This window comes from Solenopsis invicta, chromosome 13 (genome assembly GCF_016802725.1).
Source record: "Solenopsis invicta isolate M01_SB chromosome 13, UNIL_Sinv_3.0, whole genome shotgun sequence".
Taxonomy (NCBI): domain Eukaryota; kingdom Metazoa; phylum Arthropoda; class Insecta; order Hymenoptera; family Formicidae; genus Solenopsis; species Solenopsis invicta.
In genome coordinates this window covers 8953745-8976754 of record NC_052676.1, presented here as the reverse complement: position 1 = coordinate 8976754, position 23010 = coordinate 8953745, and the positions used below count along the sequence as shown (strand labels likewise).

The following is a 23010-nucleotide window of genomic DNA, read 5'->3' as shown; positions in this document are numbered from 1 at the left end:
GACGAGCCGTCGCCTCTCGGAGCTAATTTTCTTCGACGAACTCATGTTTCGGCGCGTAAACGAGTTATATTACGACTGACTCGTATCGCGGGCACGCAATTTAATTTATATTACTGTCGCAAAGTTCCTCTACTTTGTTTTAAGTTGTTTTGTCAAACGTTTTTCTTTGTTACAAATTTCTGTTAAACGTTTTCTTTGTTACAAATTTCTGTCATCCATCAATAACTTTTCTTTGTCTTCCGGTATTTGGCGGTTAGATACCTGGTGGTAATTATTCTTGAGCTGATTTACGGTCGTTCGACAACGATCCAACACTCGTTCTTGAGTCTTTTCATAGCGATCTTGAGCCGATCAATAGTAATCTAACAATCTTGAACCGTTCTATTTTTATTGAGGAACCGTTCAAAATCATTCGTTAGACGTTCATAACCGTCTTTTTGATGTTCATTGCCACTCATTTTTTTCCGTTGTGACTCGGCTTTTTATAATTATACGCTGAAACTCGTCGTTTTATCGTAATGCTCACACGTCCTTCTCGAACAAAGTCAGCCTCTCGTCTAATTCGTTTTCGCGAATACGCGATTAATTTATAATAATACCGGCTTCGCAAAGTTCCTCTACGATAGACAGCATCTCGTTGCCTTGAGCGTCGTTGCCGGCTTGATGCGAAGCTTCGAGCAATCGAAGTCGATCCACCAACTCGTTGGGATCGTCCCAATGAACGTAATCTATCTTATTATCGTTTAGTATCATAGCTCTAGGTAATCCCTTTCCTAGATTTATTCTTTTTCTTTGGTGTAAATTCGGCCGACATCAATGGTGCGATCACGTGTCTGTACTTGTATCCTCTGTTGCCCCGTAATTGCTCCTTCGCGGTGTAATTTTTTCTATGTGCACTTGTAGTTAACAATATGCTCTTGTACTTTTGCAAATCGTTTTCCGTATAAATAAGATCATCGGGAATTCTCTTAAAAATCAACTCGTAAAGACCGGGTGTGCCAGCATATCGCACACCATTGACAATTATGTTCTCATTGCGGTCCACGTCAAATTTTTTATTACCTAGCATCATTCCATCCTTGTCGAGACGAACGCCATATATGGTGTCTATAATTTTCTCTTTTCCGCCACCGCTGAGAAAATCTCCAATGTACTTTTGACCCAATGGACCCAAATGCTGCGACAATGTTTTTTGACCTTGCAACGTTTGCATCTGATGTTGGACAAATGTTCCGAACGAATCGTCTGTGGTTTCGAAAACGTTCTCGGGACCATATAAACGCGGACAAGGAGTGTCGGCAAAGAAAAAAAAAAAAAAAACGTCGAAAAAACGATAAAAATGCCCGAGGGAGTGACCACCGATGTGCAATTGAACTATCTGGCGAAACGTATGCGCATATCATATTTTAGGGGCGTGTACATGCGTAATGCTTTACCGACTAGTGGCGTACGAAGAAACGAAAGCGGTATCGTCAATCTAGACGATATCGCGGGCCCTGGGACGCACTGGGTGGCTTACGCAAAGAGGAGCAACCGCGTAATTTATTTCGATAGTTTTGGTAATCTTCGACCGCCTCGAGATCTGGTGCAATATTTTGAAAGCAATGTTACGATCGAGTACAATCGAACGTCCTATCAGACGTACGATCAAAATTTCTGCGGGCAAATGTGCTTGCGATTTTTACAAACTGTCGACCTTTAAAAGACCGACGAGGTACCGCAAAGTCTCAGTATTCGTCGAGCTCTTTTTTCCATCATGTCGTTTACGCTAACGCTGAGCGGAAAGAGCAGCGTTCTCGCTGCAAATTACTCTCCAGCGATAGATTTAACCGATGCCGAATACGAACTCGGTCTAACGCTTTTTGAAACTTATAACACAATACCGAACGTGAACGCCTCGAACAATAAATTCTATTTCGGCAAAGACGATGCGGGGATTACGATACCCGAAGGATCGTACGAGCTGCTGGCCATAAACAAATTTTGGAAACGCGTAATTTTGCAGAAACGTCCACGACGCAACGCACTCGATGCCGGTGACATGCTAGTTGTCCGCGGCGATATTGGCGTGTTCAATGATAACAACGAGGAAAAGGAGTTCCCGATAATGATTCGCGCAACTTATAACATGATAAAGTGCAAGATTAGATGCGCCTACAAAATAAACTTTAACAAACCAAACAGCATTGGATCGCTGCTTGGATTCTTGATAACCGCATAGATGGTACGAATCGGACGAGTCGATCAATATAATTAACGTAAATATAATTTGTATCGAATGCAGTGTAACTGCGGGTGCATACAACAACGGTGCGCGTGTGCATACGATTCATGAATTTTCGCCGAGCGTGCCTTCAGGATATAAGCTCAGTGAAAGGCCAAATCAGATCATTTACCTTCCGGTAGTCGTACGGAGCGTTACGACTCTCACCATACAAATTGTCGATCAAAACGGACAATTGTTGGACTTTCGAGGAGAAGAGATTACAGTTAGGTTGCACGTTCGAAATCGAGCGTGACACATGAGATGCTTGTGTTGAGTGGAGCGCGCACGGAAAGATAACGCATTCTTTACAAGAACGGTGACATCATCGATTGATAATCCGACTCGGTCAACTGAGAAGAAGAAGCTCAGCGCATCAAACGTTAAATTTTTACAATCACTGGGATTCGCGGTACGAAAATCTTAAAAATGACTGATATTCTAAACGTCGGAGACGAGTCGACCTTTGACGATCGAATCGTCAAGATTGAAACCCATGCTTATTCGTATGTAAATACAACGTACGGGCACAGCGACGAGATAAGAATACCCATACAACAATAAGATTTGTATACATTGCCGTACGAGAGCTTTCTATACATCGAGGGGAGAATTACTAAAAAGAAGAGACCTGAAGGGACCAGCGGTAACGTGGTATTGGGAAATAATTGTGTTGCGTTCATGTTCGACGAGATAAGATACGAGTTGAACGGCGTCGAAATTGATCGTAATAGATACGTGGGCATAACTAGCATGCTCAAAAACGACGGAGAATGCTCTAGCTCGTCAGTCTTAGTCGAGCTCGCGCGACTATAACAACGCAAAATGGGTTACGGTTCGAATATCCCCGTCAATTTAATTCCAAATATTGAATTGATGACTCCTAGTATTATTCTATCTATAAATCGCCGAGAGTTTGTGCGACGTATGGACGACCTGTTCGGTCGTAACGATATTATTATTCGAGTGCGACCGTTTAACGCCGGAGTGTTGGATAATTGGTGGCCCGATGGACCAATTTTTCATGGTCGCGGGATTGGTCGCGGGAATGACCGCTTGAACTTTCATCTTTTACATCAGGCTCTTCCACCACTAGTTGGCCGCGGGGGTGGAAGAGCCTGATTAAATATCCCCCGTTTAGACCTGCCCATACGCCCGCCTCGTCATCTACATGACGCCCCCGAAGTTGCTCCTCGTCGTCGGGGAGCAGCTTTAAGGCGGCGTGATCAGGCCGGACCTTCACAAGATCGGGCTCCGGACGAGGAGGAGAAGGACAAGGAGAAGGACAAGAAGGAGGAGAAGAACAAGAAGGAGGAGAAGGATAAGGAGAACAAGAAGGACAAGAAGGAAGAGAAGGACAAGGACTTGGAAAATTGGTGGCCCGATGGACCAATTTTTCATGGTGGTCGCGGAAATGGTCGCCTGAACTTCCGTCCTTTAGATCAGGCTATTCCACCACTAGTTGGCCGCGGGGGTGGTCGATTAAACATCCCCCGTTTAGACCTGCCCATACGCCCGCTTCGTCATCTACATGATGCTCTCGAAGTTGCTCCTCGTGGTCGGGGGGCAACTTTATTAGATTTGATGCGGCGTGACAGAGCTTAAAGACAGGCTGGACCTTCGCAAGATTGAGCTCCGGAGGAGGAGAAGGAGGAGGAAGACGAACATTAGTTATGATAGTGTTGTGCGGGGGGAGGAGGAAGAGGAGAAGAAGGAGGAGAAGGACAAGGACAAAGACAAAAACAATAGTGATGGTGGTGGTGGGTGGCGGTGGGCGGCGGGCAGTAGCAAGCGAGCGATGGTGGTGGCAGGCGGCGATAGCGAAACACCGGTAAATTTTTATTTATTTTTTGTAATTATTATTTTTTTAATTATTATTTTCTGCGCGGCGGCGTTAGGCCCGCGCGCGTCTAAGAAATTCGCGGGTCGGTTCAACGAGGGTTCCTCTCCCCCCCCACCCCTCCCCCTCCTCCTCAACGGCGGTTATCACGTGCTGAGGTATGCCGCTACCGACAAAGCACCCTGTTTTGATAAACATTGGTCGGTACACTGCCCTTGTTTATCAAAACTGATAAACGGTGCAAGCACGTGTATGATTCATACCTACTTCCCCGCACCCACAGTTCCCCCGCACACCTCACCCCCCCTCGATGCTCCTGGCTTTGAATCGGCTCTTATATGCTACTATCGTGTTCGTATATGGTATATGTACACGCAACAAACACCGCTATTCAGTTCCCTGTATTATTTCGGCATCATCATATTATTCAAAAATTACGAAGCATTATCGAAAAATTTACGGGCAAATAAGTTTTATTATGGGCAAATAATCATATTTTTTGTCCTCAATTTAAAAATCCATAAGTTATTGCAGTTGTCTGAGTATATTTCATGCTTGTTTAGATAGTAAATATAGATTTTACTTAATATTTTGAAGACTTGAGGTTGCTAAAGGAGACAGTTATAAAAAATCTAGCATTATTGAAGTTTGTGGAATCAATGAATTTGAATCTGACCTCATAATTACCAAATTCAAAATGGCGGATTCAGTGTAGCGAATGGAATGGAAGAGTCAAAGAGCAACAAGTATATTAACAGTGATCATCATCTTTTATTTTGGAAATGAAATCAAACTTTGTGAAAATTGACCTGCAGATACTTTAATGATGCTACAATCAACTTTAAAGTAAAAACTGAGGAAACTCAAGATTATGAATACAATATGACGAAAATGAAAACACTATCAGATTTTTATGAAATCTCAACTATGATGTTTCTAATACTTTCTGTAGTCTTAGATAAAAATTATGAAATTTAAAATGGCAGGTTTAATACAGCGTACGTATAAAAGTGTATGCTAAATATCACTTGATTTTCATGAAACTTATAATTTAAGAGTTACTATGTTAATTTTGTTATTTTTGATTATCTTAAACCAATTTTCTTGAAATTCGGATAAGTTTTTATTATTTTATTTTTGCAATTTTAAGTTCCGCTATTTTTAATTTGCTATTTCTGACTTCAAAATAAAAAAAAACACCAAAAACTTTTATATTATAAGTTCAATTAAATTGAGTAATATTTTTCATTTATTTTGTTGTAAAGCATATTAAGTTTGCACAAAAAAAGATTTGCCATTTTGAATTTCGAATTTTTAACTTCAGAATGAAAAAAAGTATCATCAAAAATTCTCATATACCAAGTTTGAACATATCAAGTATATAACAAAAAAGCAACTATAGATTTCCAGTCCGCAAAAGATTAATATAGTCTCGCAATTCATTTTATCTATCTGTTTTATTATTTGTATAAATTTTTTTAAACATAAACTGAGCAATTTTATTCTAGTATTACAGATACACATGTCAATTAATTCTCATAATAATAAATTTTATAATATTCTTCTTTTTTGTTTTAAAAAGATATTTAGTTTTGAAATAACTTTAGCAGTTATACAAAAAATGATTATAAAATTAAACGGATAAAATAAATTTATATTATAATTAAAAATTAGTTAAACAGAAGCTAATTTTATTTCAATTTTTTAAAAATTGTATTAAATAAAAGTTAATATTTAAATTGGTTAATAATATGTCTTAATGTACATTATTTTTTAACTCATTTTATATCAGAGAGAAAAAGACGAGAGAGAATTTTTATATTTTAACCTTTTCAGTGTAAACATGGATATTTCGTATTTATTTCTATCCGTAGAAGTTTTTCCAAATTGTAAATGTAATTAAATTATACTATATTTTATTTCTTCCAAAATAAAGTACAAACACTTGTTTTGGAAAATTGAAAGTATGAACAATTTTTTTAAAGATTTTTTTTAAACCACTTTAAATAAATGAAAAAGTAGTCGGACACGAAAGTACTTATCTTTGTACCTATGTTTGTAAGGTTCTGTTTTTCACGTTACACTATAAAAGTTGAAATTATATATACTTTATTGATTCCTAGATATATTTTTACAGAAAATGACTTTTAATTAATCTTATTTTTTTAATTTATTTAATTTGTACAAATAATATAATTTTTAAGTCTCTCTCTTTTCAAATTGACATTTATTCTGCTAATTCATTGACTAATTCAATTATTATTAAAAAACCTTGATTTTCCAAAAAATTTCTAATGGCAAAATTAAAAGTATTCTTGATGTAATTAATCATATTGCAACATTACACAGTAAAAATAAAACAGTATTAAGATGAGGTCTACAATTTTTATCTTTTTCCATCGAATTAAATAAGATTGACCTAGTGAAACGAGATAAGTGTAACACAAATTTCATTCTTATACCTTCTTATATTTAGAATAAAAATTTGCTCAGTGTATAATGCACGATAAAATTCCAAGATAACTTTACTTGCGGGTTACTTTTACGAATTGGATACATACAAGACAAGTCACATTTTCACAATGGAGCATATAATAACAAAATGGCATGAGAGACAAAAGTTTGTCGTTAATACGTCACTTTTTATGCCTATTAGTTTTAATTAGTTTTCCCACTGCAATACTATGGAGGTCAACGCGGAGGTCGATTAATCAGGAGCATTAAGAATATAATATCTACTCTTCTCGTAGCGATAATTATGATTGTTCCTGTATTAATTTTATTTTATGTATATAGAATAATAGCATTACATTTGGAAATCTCTTCTGCGAGCGTATATATCACACATTAATATTGAATTTCTTCAATTTTAAAAGAAATAGATTTTCTTTCTCGTGAAATAGTAGAGGTTAAAAAAAAAATGTCTTTTATAATAAATCTTTCCGATCTCTTCTAATGTAATTTGACTCTCAAAGCTTGGAACTGTGCTGGAATTTCCTTCTATCGCGGTGCAAAGCTATCTCCCCGTGCAATCTCGCCAGTATCACCCCGGAAAATTTTCCGTCATAAATATTTCAAACGGCGTCGTTTCGACTTTGGGAAGGCCCGGCGTCGTTTCGCGGACGGGCGACGACGTTCTTCGACGTGACTTCCGAAATATCGTCGGAATGGTGTATTCTCGGCGCCCGCCATCGGGGGAACGCGGCCACGCGTGACACGTGTCGCGCGCACGTACGCTCGTCAACTGCTGGATAAAACCATTTGTCAAATTCAGTTCTGCCGAACGAGGGAGGCTCTTCCTCGAATTTCTTTGATGCTCCACAGAGAGAAGGAATAGGCAGCTTGCCCGGACCGGAAGTGGCGTTTGATAATGCGAAATGATAGAGAGCAGAGTTCCGTATGTGGCACTTTCTGTGAGTTTAAATCGAATAATCTTCTAAATGAAATAATCTTCTGAAACGTATTTCATTTCTTTTGTTCTGTTATTATTAATTTTCTATTACGATATTATCTATATAACACATTTCACCAAAGGACGTCCTAGGAATGGTCATAGGTCTAGTTTACACCGAGCACTTGATGCACGTACTAACTAGTAATTTTCTATTAAATTATCTTAATTTCGGCAATGAATTTAAAGAATAGTACACTAAGCTGGTACAATATGAATCGAGATAATTAAATATATGTATCATGTGTACACGCATCGTCGAAAGTAAGATAATTTAATAGAAAGTTAGTACGCGTATCAAGTGCTCAGTGTAAACTAGGCAATAGAGTGTAGGTTTGGTATGTATAAAATGCAAAGTTTTTGTTAATTAAAAATATTAACATTATTGTTTCGGTAATATTAGTTTATAGTATAATCTTATAGACAATTAAATTTTTTTTCTTATTATAACATTGTGCTTCTAAAGTTTTTCTCAAGAAGCATTTTAGTTATTTTGTTTTTGTTTTAAAGTTTAAGAAAGTCCATCTTGAATTATACTGAAATTCATATATAACTTTCTGGAATTTTTGAAACCAATACTGCACTGCTTTATCATTTCTTTTTATCAGTAATTTTTTCTGAAAACTCTGTTAATATTGCAAGTATAGCTGCAATAACAGTATTACCCAATTTAAATTATAATAAAAAAGTGATTTCTTTCTTAGATTGAAGATCAACGTGATGAAAAAAAGTGTTACTTAACTTCAAAACGGCTTTAATGTAACGGATGAAAATGTAAAATTTCGTCGTTTTCACATGTAAGTTGGTAATACTTAGATTTTCGAGATCACTGGTGATGAATCTATAGTAAAAATTCCAAAAATTGAAATAATGGATCCAAAATGCCAACAAAGTTTTGCATTTTTGATCCATTATACTGGATCTGACATTTTGAATTTTGATTACAAATTTATAATCAGAGATCGAAAAACCTTTAAGACCGTAAGACGTGAATCAGATACTAATTATTTTTTAAAAAAGATTATACATCAAGTATAAGTCTAAGCAAAATCAATGTTTTTAAATCTATTTTGTTAGAGAGCCACATACCACCTCTGTTCTTTTTTCCGGTACAATCCATCCGGTACAACATAAAAAACTGCAAAATACATTGCAAAATATTCCTACACTGTTTGAGCAACATTGCAGCAATGGTATAACATCCGCTTCAGAAATATTGATACGTAATGTTACAGCAATGTTAATACAACTTTGCTACGTGTTTACTTGGCGTGAGACGCGACCGCGCCTTTTGTACAATGTAGCAATATTTTACAATGTTTTTGCAATTCTGTGCTGTACAGGATTATGCAGTATCATCATAGTTTTATAAATAATGCCCTAAATGAATATTTCATAACTTTGAGTCTAAGATCAATTGAAGAACATATTGAAGAACATAATTGTTAAGTTTACCATTTAAAATATTGATTATTAACAAAGTTATTGTACAAGATGTAAATGGGGGGTCGCAATACTGTCTTCTTTATGGCCAATTAAAACAGTGATACTGGAATATTTAACGTTTCTTATGTATCAACCTAGTACAAACATTCCAAACATTCTCTCTCTGGACGTTTTTATGAGGTCTGTTTTCTGCAGTAACAACGAGTAAAATACTTTCTCTCGATATCACATGTTCCTTTCTATATCGTTTTGTACGTGGAATTTCGTTTGTAAAGCCGCTTTGGTCTTTCAGGTTGAGCGAGGTGGAAAACGGCGTGACGCCTCCGGCGATTTTCGCAATTAGCAAGTTTAGCGTGTTGTACAAACGCGTTTTCGGTCGTCGCACGTTTTCGGCGCGAATCAAACGCCGTTACCAGAGAGATGTGCCATGTGTTATCTCAATATTTCCTCGGCTAAGGCTGTCGGGATAATGCAAATATTGCCCTTGGGAAAATCGTGAGAACACCTGTCCTCATATAGTTTTCTCGCAGAAAACCCACTTTTTGGGCTTTAATTTATGTTAATTCGTGGAGATTAAAGTACGTGAAATGCGCATTTTACTTTGCTAATCTCTTTACTTTCTGCAATAAAAAATATCACGAGCAGCTTTAATAGGATTTGCCGGAAAAAGGAAAATGAAAAAAAAAGAAACTATATTTATTTTGTTTACTCTTTGCTTAAAAATGTTAATGATATTACTGTTTTTACGTCACGTTTAGAGTATATTCTAATTTTTTTTTTTAAAACAGTCGTTTAGTTGCTCGTATTTTTCAAATGTAACTCAAATGTATATAAATTAATAGGCTGATATACGAGCAAACGTGATAAAGCTTAGAAAATACTTATTTACAATTATATTGGAATATAAAGCGACGAATTTTAAATTAATTACTTTACAAATTTATTTATTATAATATTAACCATAAATTCATCCAGGATAAGTAAATCTTGTAACAATAATAAAGTATATATTAATTCATAGAATCAAAATCCTTTCCAATGGATATAGAAATTCTTTAAATAATTCTGCCACCAATTCAAATTCATTAATGCTATTGCAAGAAATTTACAATGCATTTGTTCTAGTATTTTAATTCTGCTGTTACTGTGAGAGAAATAGAGACACGATGGTCGTGATGAAGAACGGTCGATCAAATATTTATATCGAGTCACTAACGGAGGTTGCTGCGTTTCGCGATGCATCACGGAATTGAGACACGAATGATCGAGAGGGAAAATTGCGGTTTTTTAGCTATAGAAAAGAAGAAAGATAGAAAGAGAGAGAGAGAGAGAGAGAGAGAGAGAGAGAGAAGAAGGTAGAGAAATAGTTAGTCATGGAGTATCTGTAGAATTTACATTCTGCAATTCTGTTGAAGGTAAAAAAAGTACGCGATTGTCAGAAATGTTTGCATATAGCAAAAATAAAACAAAAGTTCTGTTTTCTGAATGGCTGTTAAGAATAAAAAAAAAAAAATAATAAAAAAGGGAATAGAGGTAAATTTATTTTTATTTAGAGATTATTATATTAGACTTTTTATTTTGTTTTATTTTTCGTAAAATAGACATTGTGAAAAGTTTTCTAAAGCAAAATGAAACAAAAATTTTTTATTCTAATTCATCAATTTCTTAATTATAAGAGAAGATTCTAATACTTTTTGAGCAACATTTTCTTTTTATAGACTATTACTTTAGTCATTTACTTCTTTTTTTTTCTCAAATACTTGGGCTTGAGAAATCGATATTGTCTATGACAAGATAGTTATGCGATATGTACAATGAAAATTGGAATCGAACCGAGGATTCATCAACTACAAGTCAATCATTTCTACATAAAATTGTGTGTTACCCCAATTTTAATTATAATAATTAATATTTTACATATCACAATTATATAATATTGTCCTGAGAGGTTGACGACCGTTTCTGCGTGAAAGGAGTCGACTCACAATCGATGAGCCCCGTATTTAAGCTCGACTTTTATTCTATATCTTAGTGAGAACTTGATTAAAAGTATGATACAAAGAATTGAGAGTTACGAGTGAAGGAGAACTCGTACGTTATTTACATTAACATTACATATACATTTATTAATATAGTTCTGTAATTTTAAATTTCCTGTCACGATTTTCATTGCAGATGTCCTGACAGTGGGCCCCGGGCCACCAGGATGCCGACAGACGACGACTATGGCCGAAGAGATCGTCTCCTGTTGCACCAGCACCCGATCGCGCAGTACGGGTCCTCGTCATCCCCGCTTCCCGGATCGAGCGCGCCGAATTCGAGCGGCGTGGGGACCCAGATTGGTCCCAGCAATCCCAGTGACTGTTTTAAGCAGCAATCACAGCAGCAGCAATCATCCGATTTGCGTTCGGTCACGAGTACCGCAAGCCAATCGGGTCAAGAGCGTCACCAGTCGGACCAACAGACCCAAAGCAGCGAGCATGTCGGAGCCCGAATGGTCGATCGGCATGAGAAATCCGCGGAGAAGCCTACGATCGACTTCTCCAAGTGCGGAGAGGGTCGTCCGTCGAATTGCTTTGGACACTATCAGGCCCAAAGTGGCGAACATGTGGGGAGTCGGATGGGGGGTGAGCGGCACGAGAAGGATAAGTCTTGTATCGATTACTCGAAGTGTGGAGAGGATCGTCAGTCGAGTTGCGAGCGTTTCGGACATTATCAGGCCCAAAGCAGCGAGCACGTGGGGGGTCGGATGGGGAGTGAGCGGCACGAGAAATCATCTGACAAGTCGTCGGTCGATTTCAAGTGCACCGCTGACGGTCGTCAATCGAGTTGCGAGCGTTTCGGCCATTATCAGACTTCGGCATTCGGTCAGTCCTCGTTGCAGGGACATTACGGCGGTGCGCACGCCGGCGCTGACCGCTTCGCGCGATTCAACGACCTCAGCGCGCTGCACGGCGAGCAGCGAGGCCCAAACGATCGTTACTCGGTTTGCAACCCAGAGCTGCGCTTCGACACAGCGGGCACGAACGGGTCCAGCGAGTATGCGAACGCGAATGCGCTCGCAGGTTCTTTTGTCACGGAGACGTTCCCATCACCGCCATCGCCGGCACCGGCAAACGACCGCTTTGTCCCACCACCGCCATTGTCGCCCAGTCCGAGTGAGAAGTACGCCTCGAGCCAGAGCCTGGCTGGTTACTCTTCTGCTGATCGCATTTTGCCCCCCAATTCTCCGGGGCCCAAGTACGGTGCCGACAGTGCCGTTGCAGCGTCGATACCCGCCAAGGAACGCTATGCCTCTGCCGAACGACTGTTGGCCAATCAGCAGTCAGTCACAAGCGACGCTAAGGATCAACAACGCTACGTTGGACCTGATCGTCTGCTCTCGGGATCCTCCCCAGTTCTGGGAGGACTTCAGGCTGGACTTCAAACGGGGCTCCAGAGTAGCGCAGTCTATGCCAAAGATACTCGCTACGCTACCATTTCCGCGGACAGGATATTATCCTCCTCGCCGATACATGCTCCGGTGCCCGAGAGATTCGTTGGCAAGTCGGAAAGGTACTTGGGCGAGTCACCCATTCACGATAGGTATTCACGACAGGATCCATCAGCGACAGCACATCATGAGCGGTATTCGGCGATGGCGGCGGCCACCGAGAGGTGAGTTCTATTTAAATTTAGTACATTTTGAATCATAATTTCTCTAATTTGTTAACTGTTAGTTGTGTTTTCGTAAATCGGATATATTAAAGTAGACGTATTTTGTAGACGAGGAGTTTGTTACATAATTCACAATTTCATGAACCATGTTTTGTTTTGCGTTTACACTTTATGCATATTTGATCCTTCTATTTGGAACATCTGTAGGTTCCTCTCGAATTCGCCTAATCCTGAGAGCGCGCATCAGCGCTATTCATCGTCAGACCGTTCATCACTTCAAACTTCCTCCAGCAGTAGCGAACAAAATCGACGCCTCTACACTGACAGAGGGGTCGAGACGGTTTGTCAGAAATATACCGATCGGTCCATCGGTTCTCCAGCGTCCGCCGACTTCGGTCGGTACTCCGGTTTTCCGGAAGTCGGCAGTCAGACACGATACGTGTCCAGTAACGACCGCTTCAACGACCTCGCTCTACAGCGATGCAGTCAATCGCGATCGATTGATAGGTTTTCCAGTGATCGATACCTGGCTGGATCGTCACCCGCACACGACAGCAGGCTATCCAGTGCCGAGACACCGCGCTACATTGTCTCTTCCACCGAACGTCTGCTGGCGCCGACATCCTCTTCGTCGTCCTCTTCGTCAGAGACTGGTAAGCGGACGTCTTGTTTTCTTAAGCTTAAAACATGCTTCAATGTCGATTCTTTCTCTATTTTACATTTTTAGTTTTATAGTTTTCACATTTGTTTATTTTAAATATTAAAAGTTCCAGTTATATTTTCAAATTTTGAATTGATATTTTCATTATGCAAATTCGTGACACCACAAATATTTAATTCAAAAATCTTTTAATAGATATTATCTAGCAAACAACGAATGTAATATAGATATAATGCTATATAACAGGATTTGGCACGAATTGCACATTTTGTCCGATTTTCAATTAGCGCTATTCCTCTTATTTCACCAAATATGCGCAGTCCGAGTGCCAATCAGCATTTGGAATACGCGCAGAGTAATGACATGAAGGGAAAGTATCAAGCAGAAAATCAGCTGAAATGTGTAATTTGTGCTGAGCTCTGCTATATAACATAGATATAACACATGCGTATGTTATATGATATATATGTTATTTTTGGTATTTGCTGAGTGGAAGCATTAGAACATTTCTGCCACAAGATTTTTGACCTAAATTTTTGATGAATTGTTTTATAAAAGCGTTTTTTCAAAAATAATGAACTCACAATTAAAAGAAATTAATCATATTGGGTCGAACATGTATCTGTATAATTTCTATACTTTGTGAGTTTGAAATTCAATGAAATTGAAATAGCTTCATGACCTGTGCAAACTTTTATTCTATAACTTTAATATCAATTCTCTTTTTGAAACTCAGGCTCCAGGTATCATTCGCCCTACACAACGACTACCGGTACCCAATCATCGGCCTCTAACGAGCGCTTCGCGTCAATCTCACCGACATCCGAAGCATCATCAAACGTCCACCGCGGTGTGGGTAGCGGTAGCTATCAAACTACAAAAGGCACCGTTGACAAGTATCTGGTCTCGAAGTCGGTTCAGAGCAGCTACGATCGTTACTCGGTCGGCAGTCAGAACGATCAGTTTGGCCAAGATCGGTATTTTACCAGCGGCGGTAGTGGTGACCGATTTCAGACTACTCCCGGAGCTGACCGCTTTCACACTCCTGCTGATCGCTATTCACCGGCGCGCAATTCCGCCGATAAGTATCTGTCCCTGCCAAAGCCTAAGGACAGGTACACTGGCCGCATAACACCTATCTCTTGCGCCAACTCCGTCGTGACGTCCTCCACCGATCGCACCTACTGTTCGTCTAATGTGAGCTATGTACCCCCAACTGCGCACACTCCAGTTGAACGATATGTGCCACAGCCTCCCCCAGAAGTGCTCTACCCGGACAGGTAAGACTCAATGTGATAAGTTGTTAACTATATATTTTGTAATATATATCAACTTTGAAGACATTTTAGAAAGGACATATCACAACTGTTCGGAGCCGATTTGATTCTCTTTGAAATATATTGTTGAACACAAAAATTTAAAAGATACGTATTTTTGTATACGTGCGGAATCTTATATAGGAAGTGAAACACGCTTTTTGAAAAAAAAAAGAAAAACGGTATTTCTCTTTCGGGGCGAATATCGTCGAAAATATAAAAGAAAAAAAATATCGAATTTTTTCTTTACAACTTTAAAGTACTCTTCAAACTGTACAACTTTTGTTAAAAAATTTTTTTTCTATCTTTTATACTTTTGACGATATTCGCCCCGAAAGAGAAATACTGTTTCTTTTCAAAAGGATATTTCACCCCCTAAACATGAGATTCCGTACATATAAAAAAATACGTGTCTCTTATATTTTAACAACATTTTTCAAGGAGAATCAAATCAGTTTCGGACAGTTGTGACACGTTCCTTGTTAAAACATCTTCTGTGTCTTTTTTTCTTTTTAAATTTTATTAACACAGTGATTTTATATTTAGATATATAAAATTCCAAGAAACATACGAAAAAGTATATTAGGTAATCAAAACCAAACATAAAATTTAAAATATTTTTAGTAACTTTTTTTAAATAAATTTTAATAATTTCTTTGATTTCTTCCAATTGTAGTGTAATAAAAAATAAAGTATTGTTTAATTCATTTATAAAAACTTGAATATAAATGAAGTTATATACAAGATAATAACAATTTTGCGATGCAGATGTTAAAAGATATTGATAAATGATAATCATTTCTATATTGTATAATGTATAACCGTATTAGTTTATGTTAGTTCATTTTTTATGCGTGCGCAAAAATGGTTTATTTTTAACCAACACTTTGAGGATAATTTTTTTTTATCTCGCAAACTGCTCGGTTGATTTTGATGAAACTTGTTAATTTGATATTTTATTTGAATCTATGTTAAAAATATATAATTAAAATATAAGATTCAATATGGCAAATTAAATTTCAAGAAAGCTAATTGATTTATTATAAAACTTGGTTTTAGAATCTTTAACATTGTATATATCAAGTTTTCGGTTTTGAAACTTATCAATGTTAGATAAACAGTTGGTAACTGTTAGTAACAAATGGGACAATATTCACAAATATGTCACTAACTATATAGTTTATATACTAAATATATAACTTTTATATATAAAACTATAGTTTATACTAAATGTACAAATATACAGTTACGTAGAGCGTCTGCTAAGTAATGCACGCACGTGCAGTATAAACTTGTAGCAGCAAGGAGCGATGCGCGCATAACATGAATTTGTAGCCATAACCTTCAACTACAGTGGTAGCAAGTTTTATTTCTTTTCTTATAGTGGCTGTGAATCGGTGCGTGTTAACATGCACGTTGTGTAAAAATATTAACTATGTTTAAATATGTTTAAACACGCAATAATTGAATTTTTAAATGCTGAAAACATAACGCTAATTGAAATTCTTTGTTTAAAAGTTGTATATGATAAAAAGACTGTTTACAGGAGCGCGATAAAACTAATTTCTTTAATGATTTCATCAAATTTTTTTTTTGGTTATTTACATCAGTCATCGAAACTGCATTACAAATCTAAGTGTGTAAAAGATGTAGTCACTTTTTACGCACTTGCATTTCTAATAAATTAAATTAAATTTATGCGTGTAATTTTTGTACTTGTTAAACGCTGGGACGTGTATCAATGTTAAATTATGCGTCTAAGCACATAAAAAAAATTACACGCACATAAATGCGTAAAGATTAACAACATAATTTTACACATAAAAATACACACTTGGATTTGCAATGTAGTATCGTCCCTGAGACCGAGTCGCGCGCTACGAAACAATACCGCGCGAGTAAATAATAACAAATAATATTACTCACCCTTCTTCCCGCGCTGCTCGACCGCCGACCAAGCCTCTGCTGCTCATTCTCTCGGAGTCCTTCGCAGCGCTGCTTCTCCATAGTTCTTACACGTTCTTACGCGATCTCACACACGCGTGCTTATTCCCGAAACGCAACGAATAGAAGACTAATTGCGTAAGCCGTAAGTAATTCCCGATTAAACGCGATTTGAGAGCGCTGCGTCTCCGTGGCGTTCCGTCAGTAGGAAATAGATTCGGTAGCGGGCGACGTCAGCGTTGACAATTTTACTCCGATTTACCGCCACGACACGATGCGATCGAGTCAAGATGCCGTTAGAGTTAAGATGCCTAATCGACGCGATTGACCTTACCTTTACTTTCTATATTATGCATGCATTAGCGCGCGTTACAGCCATAGAGATGTTACATATAGAGTTGAGAAGCCAGCCTCAAAAATGACCCGTTGATAGAAAGAGACAGAAAATGGGAGCTTTAGTCTATCTCTCTCTTAATGGCGCTAGTACAACAAAGACAAGAATATAGGTCCTATCTTCTCTCTCTTTCTATCGGGGGGACATTTCCACTTACAGATCTGTTTATGGCTCCTCTACTCTATATTTAATATCTCTATGGTTACAGCACGCGTAAAATATCTCGTGTGCGCACACACTACACGGAAGCCGTCTCGATTAGTCGTCTCGATTTCGGCTTTATAACCCTCGCTCGACTCGCGCGATAAATCGAAGTCGCGATAAGGAAGATGACGTCATCCGCTATCGGCGCTCTTTCCCGCTAGCGGAACGCCACGGAGACGCAGCGCAGCGAAGCGCTCTCGAATCGCTTTTTAAAATCGAGAATTACGGCCAATTGATTCGGTATTCATTGCGTTTTGGTAATAAATGCGCGCGTGTGAGATCGTGGATGCATACAGCGTTGCGAAGGATTCCGAGGGAAGAAACAGCAGAGATTTGATCGGCGTCGCGGCCGCGGAGGAGGGTGAGTAGCCTCCCAAGCAGAATAACAAGTCAAAATGACATCAAAGTGATTCACAATTATGTCAAAATGACACCAAAGTGAATCGTAATTGATCGAAAAGTGACTTTTAATGATCATTTTGCAATCACTTTGACGTCATTTTGACGTCGTGTTGACTCTCTGTTCTGTTTGGGCTATTATTTACTTGTTATTTACTCGCGAGGTATTGTCTCGTAACGCGCGACTCGGTCTTAGCCATGATATTGCAAATCCAAGTGTGTATTGTATGTGTAAAATTATGCTGTTACTCTTTACGCATTAATGTGCGTGTATTGTTTTTATATTTATATTTTATATTTTTTTAATATTTTCATGTAATTTAATACTGATACACGTGTAAGCGTGTAAAAAGTATAAAAATGACATGTATAAATGTAATTTAATGCATAAAAAATATAAATGCGTATAAAGTGACTACACGTTTTACACACTTGGATTTGTAATGTGGTCTTCCATTACGAGGTTGTCAACATTGGCATGCTTCGATTAACATTGACGAAATTTAATGGTTCAACAATTTACTATACTTCAGTACTTAAAAATTCAATTATTGCGCGTTGCATGAACTTCGTTGACATTCTCATTATGCGATGCCATTAACACGCATCGATTCACAAACCGCTGTATAGAAAGGAATACAATTTGTTATCGTTGTAGCTGAAAATTGTTGCTACAAGTTTATGTTATACGCATCGTTCTTCACTGTAATATAGATTTACGCTTCACCCGTGTGCATTAGCTATCTCATGTTAAAAAATCCCCTGTTATAAAAATTAATATAAAAATATTTCCAAAAATATTCATAATTCAATGTTATTGGCTATTTTGAAAATTTAATTAATACGTTTAATTGTTATAATTTAATTTTCAATGAAATGTTATCTTGCACATTATGAATGAAATAAGTAATAAATAATTTTCGAGCTATTTTCGATATTCTTCAATAATGTCATGAACATTAGAAATCTATCAAAATTGATATGCCCCTAGTGGTATCTCTGCTACTGGTTACCATGTTTTTATATTGATTTGATTGATTTACTAATATTTATTAAATCGTTCATGCAAATTTTATGGATTTATGACTATTTATAAGCTAAAATATTTAACAAAATATGAGTTTTTTTGAGAAATTTTAACGGCTTGTATTTCTTGGAACTATTGGTCTTGGAACTATTGGTGATAAGATCTACATTTATTAAGGCTTTTAAGCCTTAAATGATACAAAGAATTATCCTTTAAAGTTATGACATGGACTTAATATTATACTTCTTGTATGTTTAATACGTAATTATATACTTGAATTATATATTAAAATTTAAAGAATTTTTATAATATATGCACTCATACACACACATAGTGAAATAGATAACTATTAGCGCAGTAACTTTCATTCTGATTATGAGCTCTGTGACACAAGTTCCTCTTTCATTGAAAAAAATGGCTTTATTACATTTGAATTACATTTGAATTTTTACATTTTTATATTATATTCAAATCCATTGCTTTTTAGAATTTTTTAACACCAAGTTCAATTTTGTAATAATAAGATTTTTTAAAATTTCACTTTCCATATTAAATCTACTTTTTAAAATTTTTAAATTTTAAGGTCAGGAATTCAACGAAAATAGAATGAACTTAACAAAAATCGATTAAATTTTCGAAAGTCCTTAGAAAACAAGGTGTTCTATACCTTTATTAGTAAGCACTCGTCCTTAAAGGGTTAAAAAACTTCCGGATTTTGTCAAAAATGTATGAATAAAACTTGAAAGTCTGGTTTTTATGATTATTCAGATACGTGGACAGGTATGTACCACCCGCAGCGCACACGCCAACCGATCGATACGTGCCCGCGAGCGATCCAGGTGATCCATATATGCGTCGCGACCTTGGCTTTCATCACCATTATCGGCTACCGCCGCCTGCTGGTTACCCGTACCAGTCACATTTCCGGTTCCGTGGCTTTGCGTACGCGACGTCCGGTCGGATGGGCGGGAGTCCCGGGTCCAGCAGCTCCAGCAGCACGACGTCCAATCAGCGTGAGACGTTCGCCACGTCGCCGTTGCTGAGGCCTAAAGCGCGTGCTTCCGCGGTCGAATTTGGTGCGGCTACAGGCACCGCCGGTACCGTCAGCACTGTCGGTGCTGCAACGACCACGACGACCGCTGGCATCGGTGTCGGTCGTCATGTGTGCGCGAATCCGGCCGCCTGTTGCGGAGACACCAATGGCAGAGCTTGCTGCCAGATGAGGAGGTCCCTGCCACCTGGAACACTCCCGGCGATACCCACGCAGACTTCTTCATGGTGAGTACTTGTATGAGTGGAGTGAATTTGAGAGAGGCCGTTTGATGAGATTCGAGAAACGTTTCAGATTGTTGAATCCAGGTGCGTTTTACGGAAGGTCTAGGATTATGTAAAGAGCTTTGAGAATGTGCACGTGCACTGATTAAACTGGGAGGATGATCTCCCTTTGCGCCAGTTTATTTTTGATAAAATTTTGATTTTAATTACAGAATGTAAGACGTATATATTTTAGGTACATATAATATCAATTTCATATATTTAGACGGTTCATATCAACATAGGTAGCGCACGTTATTCAAAGGACGGGATCCTGGGAATATTCTTAGGACGTACGAACGTCCTTAGGACGTCCTATAAACGTTTTTAGTGGTCTGTGCTGTCGTTTTTGTATTTAATATAAAGATCGTCGATATAAGATCGTCTTAAATGTAGTTTTAAGATATCATGAACTGATTGAATAGCTGTATTAGCAGTCCTAAGACATTATTTGAATAATCTTGAAATAAGAACCGACTATGAATACCGACCTTAAGAAGCAAAATATTTGTCTTACGGCAATCAGAAAAGTTCGAAGTTTCGCTTTTAGTGACAGTCGCGTTGTTAAAAAAACATGCTGTAATTTTCAAAGCATAATAATCCTAATCTTCTTTTCTTTATCCCGAAAAGCCTACGATACATCAAATTTCAAAGCAAGGGAAATTTCCTTCCGTCGATTAGCCACAAATTTCGATATAAATCGCGCGTATAATCGTCGGCAAAAAGTATTGATTACGCCGAGTTTAAGAACAGGAGAAAGCTGTAGCGTGTGTTGAGAGCTTGCCCATGTAACCTAGGTATTACAGGGGGGCGGAGCGCTAGGGGGAGGGGGGGGGAGCGGAGAACGGAGTAAAATGGGATAGCTTCCGCAATGCACATGCTCGAGTAATAATGCGCCTGTATAATAAAGCTCACGAATTAGAATGGAAGAGCCCTCTAATTGAGGGATAAATGTTATTTATGGGGCCGATGGCAAGCCCAAGAGATTTTGGTTTAACACAACGCTTTCTTCACCTCTCGTTGCACTCCGGATTTGACTGAAAACAGTTCTCTAACCTTCCCCCCTCTTTCCTCGTCCTTCTCCTCTTTCTCGAAATGTACTATGTCATCGGGGACGCTTTTTTAGATTAGTAAAAACAAAACGTGTATTAACAGTTTATATGGAAAGAATGTTGGAGTTTTTAAAAGTTTATTAAAATGAAGATAATTTTATTGGATCTTCCAAATAATGATGTATGCTGTAAAAAAAGCTATGTAAAGTTACATAAATAACATATGAACAAAGTAAAAATGAACAATTTACAATGGAAATATACGAGGTGTGGACAAAAGTTTGTGCATTGAGCTCCACAAAAATCTAATTTCAATTAATCCGATATAGGAACGTGATCACCTTCTACTTTCCCTCCCGATTTGGGTGAGGGAGGGGGAGAATGCACTTGGCCCAACGTTGCATATCTTTCAAAGTTAAACTCTTCAGAAACTGCCATTTCACGTTTGATGCTTTCCGTATCTCCAAAATAATCCCGAAAATCGTTTTTAATTTAAGGAATTAAAAAAAGTCGAAGAGGGCTAAATCAAATAAATACGCAGGGTAGTCTATGATAATCATGTTGTTTTGTTGGCGAAAAACACCCACACAATGAGAGTCGAGTGCAAGGGCGCATGAATCATGAATTTAATTTTTCTTTAAATTGTTTGAACACACTACATCTACTAATTCCCAGCTCAGCAGCGATCATTCTAGTGGTAATGCAACGATCTGACATCACCAAATTGTGACCACTTTGAACGTTTTTATCAACACGTGATGTTGAAGAACGACTCTCTCCTGTGTCGTCATCGACGCCTTTCTGCCCTTCTCTAAACCGGTCCATCCATTTATACACAGTTCTACGCTTTATGGTAGAGTTTCCATAAACAGTTTATAGCATTTCAAGAATTTTCCTAGTTTTACCGAGTTTCAAGAAAAATTTGATGTTGGTTTTTTGTTGAGTTAAAACATCTTGCTCCAGTTCGACCGTATAAAAAACTGCGTTTACAAATACTGGTACAGAACAATATGTTCGCACTCGCTTGTAATCAAACTTGCACTGATGATTCATAAGGTTTCCTTGCTAGACGTCAAACCAGCATAGAAGTCTACAGTGTTGTTACATCGGTTGAAAAAAGATTTAGTGCACGAAATTTTTGACCACTCCTCGTATAAAATAATATTATAATACATTTTATGGTGACCGTGGCATTTATGACGTGTGTTTATTTTCTGCGCCAAAAGCTCCAAATTCAAATTCATTTAAAATACATCAAACTTTTAATTAGTCACTTCTTGCGCGGAAATCATCGAGTGGCAAACCATCGAGAGTACCTGTGCCAAAACAGTTTTATAAAGCATATATAAAGATCAAATGAACATCATGATCTTCAGTGAAGGACTTCTGAGAGGGAGGGGGAGGAGGAGGAAGAGGAAGAGAGGGAGGGAGATTCTAATATAATGTGTTTTAGTATTTATAATATTTCAGTTGCCATTATGATACACATTAACACTTTTATATAACTTTATATGTTCCTTAACTAATTTTAACACAGAAAAACCAAAAAGTTTATCGTTAAAATATATTTCATTTACTTTTGAACTCAGTTTGGGGGATTTGTGCTCTCTCAAAGAACTATTTCATTAAAATTTGCGTGAAAAATCTAAAAAGACTGCGTATTATTGCTAATTTTTGATTTACAAGAAGTAAAATTTCGCCACTCTATCTGTTAACGCTGCCGCGTACTGCGGGTGAAGTACAGATCATTATTTTTCAAAACATTTTTTAAATGTTGCAACATTGTTGCTGAAGTAATATTGCAATATATTTACAACCTTTACTGCAATATGCAATGTTGCTGCAAGTTTCTGTGTTGTATGCGTGTAAGAGGTTCAACTTGATACAAGGTCAAAATTTTTTACATTACTTTTATCTTCAGTCTCTTACATAATTATTTTCATGATACAAATTTTTTTAAAATTTATATTTAATTAAATTTTAACATAATCCGTTCTTTCCGTGCTGAAACACGCAATGAGTACATTATTTAGTCCTATGTA

The 23010-nt window shown here is 37.6% G+C and overlaps 1 protein-coding gene across 5 annotated transcripts in view; it reads left to right on the top strand.

The window, feature by feature from the left end:
* LOC105194126 (inactive rhomboid protein 1) overlaps nucleotides 1-23010 on the top strand; it is a 178526-nt gene that overhangs the window by 66142 nt on the left and 89374 nt on the right. For all 5 annotated transcript variants that reach the window (XM_039456858.1, XM_026138132.2, XM_026138136.2 and 2 more), the window contains 4 exons: nucleotides 11176-12657; nucleotides 12865-13310; nucleotides 14055-14598; nucleotides 19371-19880. In XM_039456858.1, the coding sequence (XP_039312792.1) occupies nucleotides 11207-12657; nucleotides 12865-13310; nucleotides 14055-14598; nucleotides 19371-19880 (2951 nt within the window). In that variant the 5' untranslated portion in view covers nucleotides 11176-11206. The remainder of the gene's footprint in view (nucleotides 1-11175; nucleotides 12658-12864; nucleotides 13311-14054; nucleotides 14599-19370; nucleotides 19881-23010) is intronic.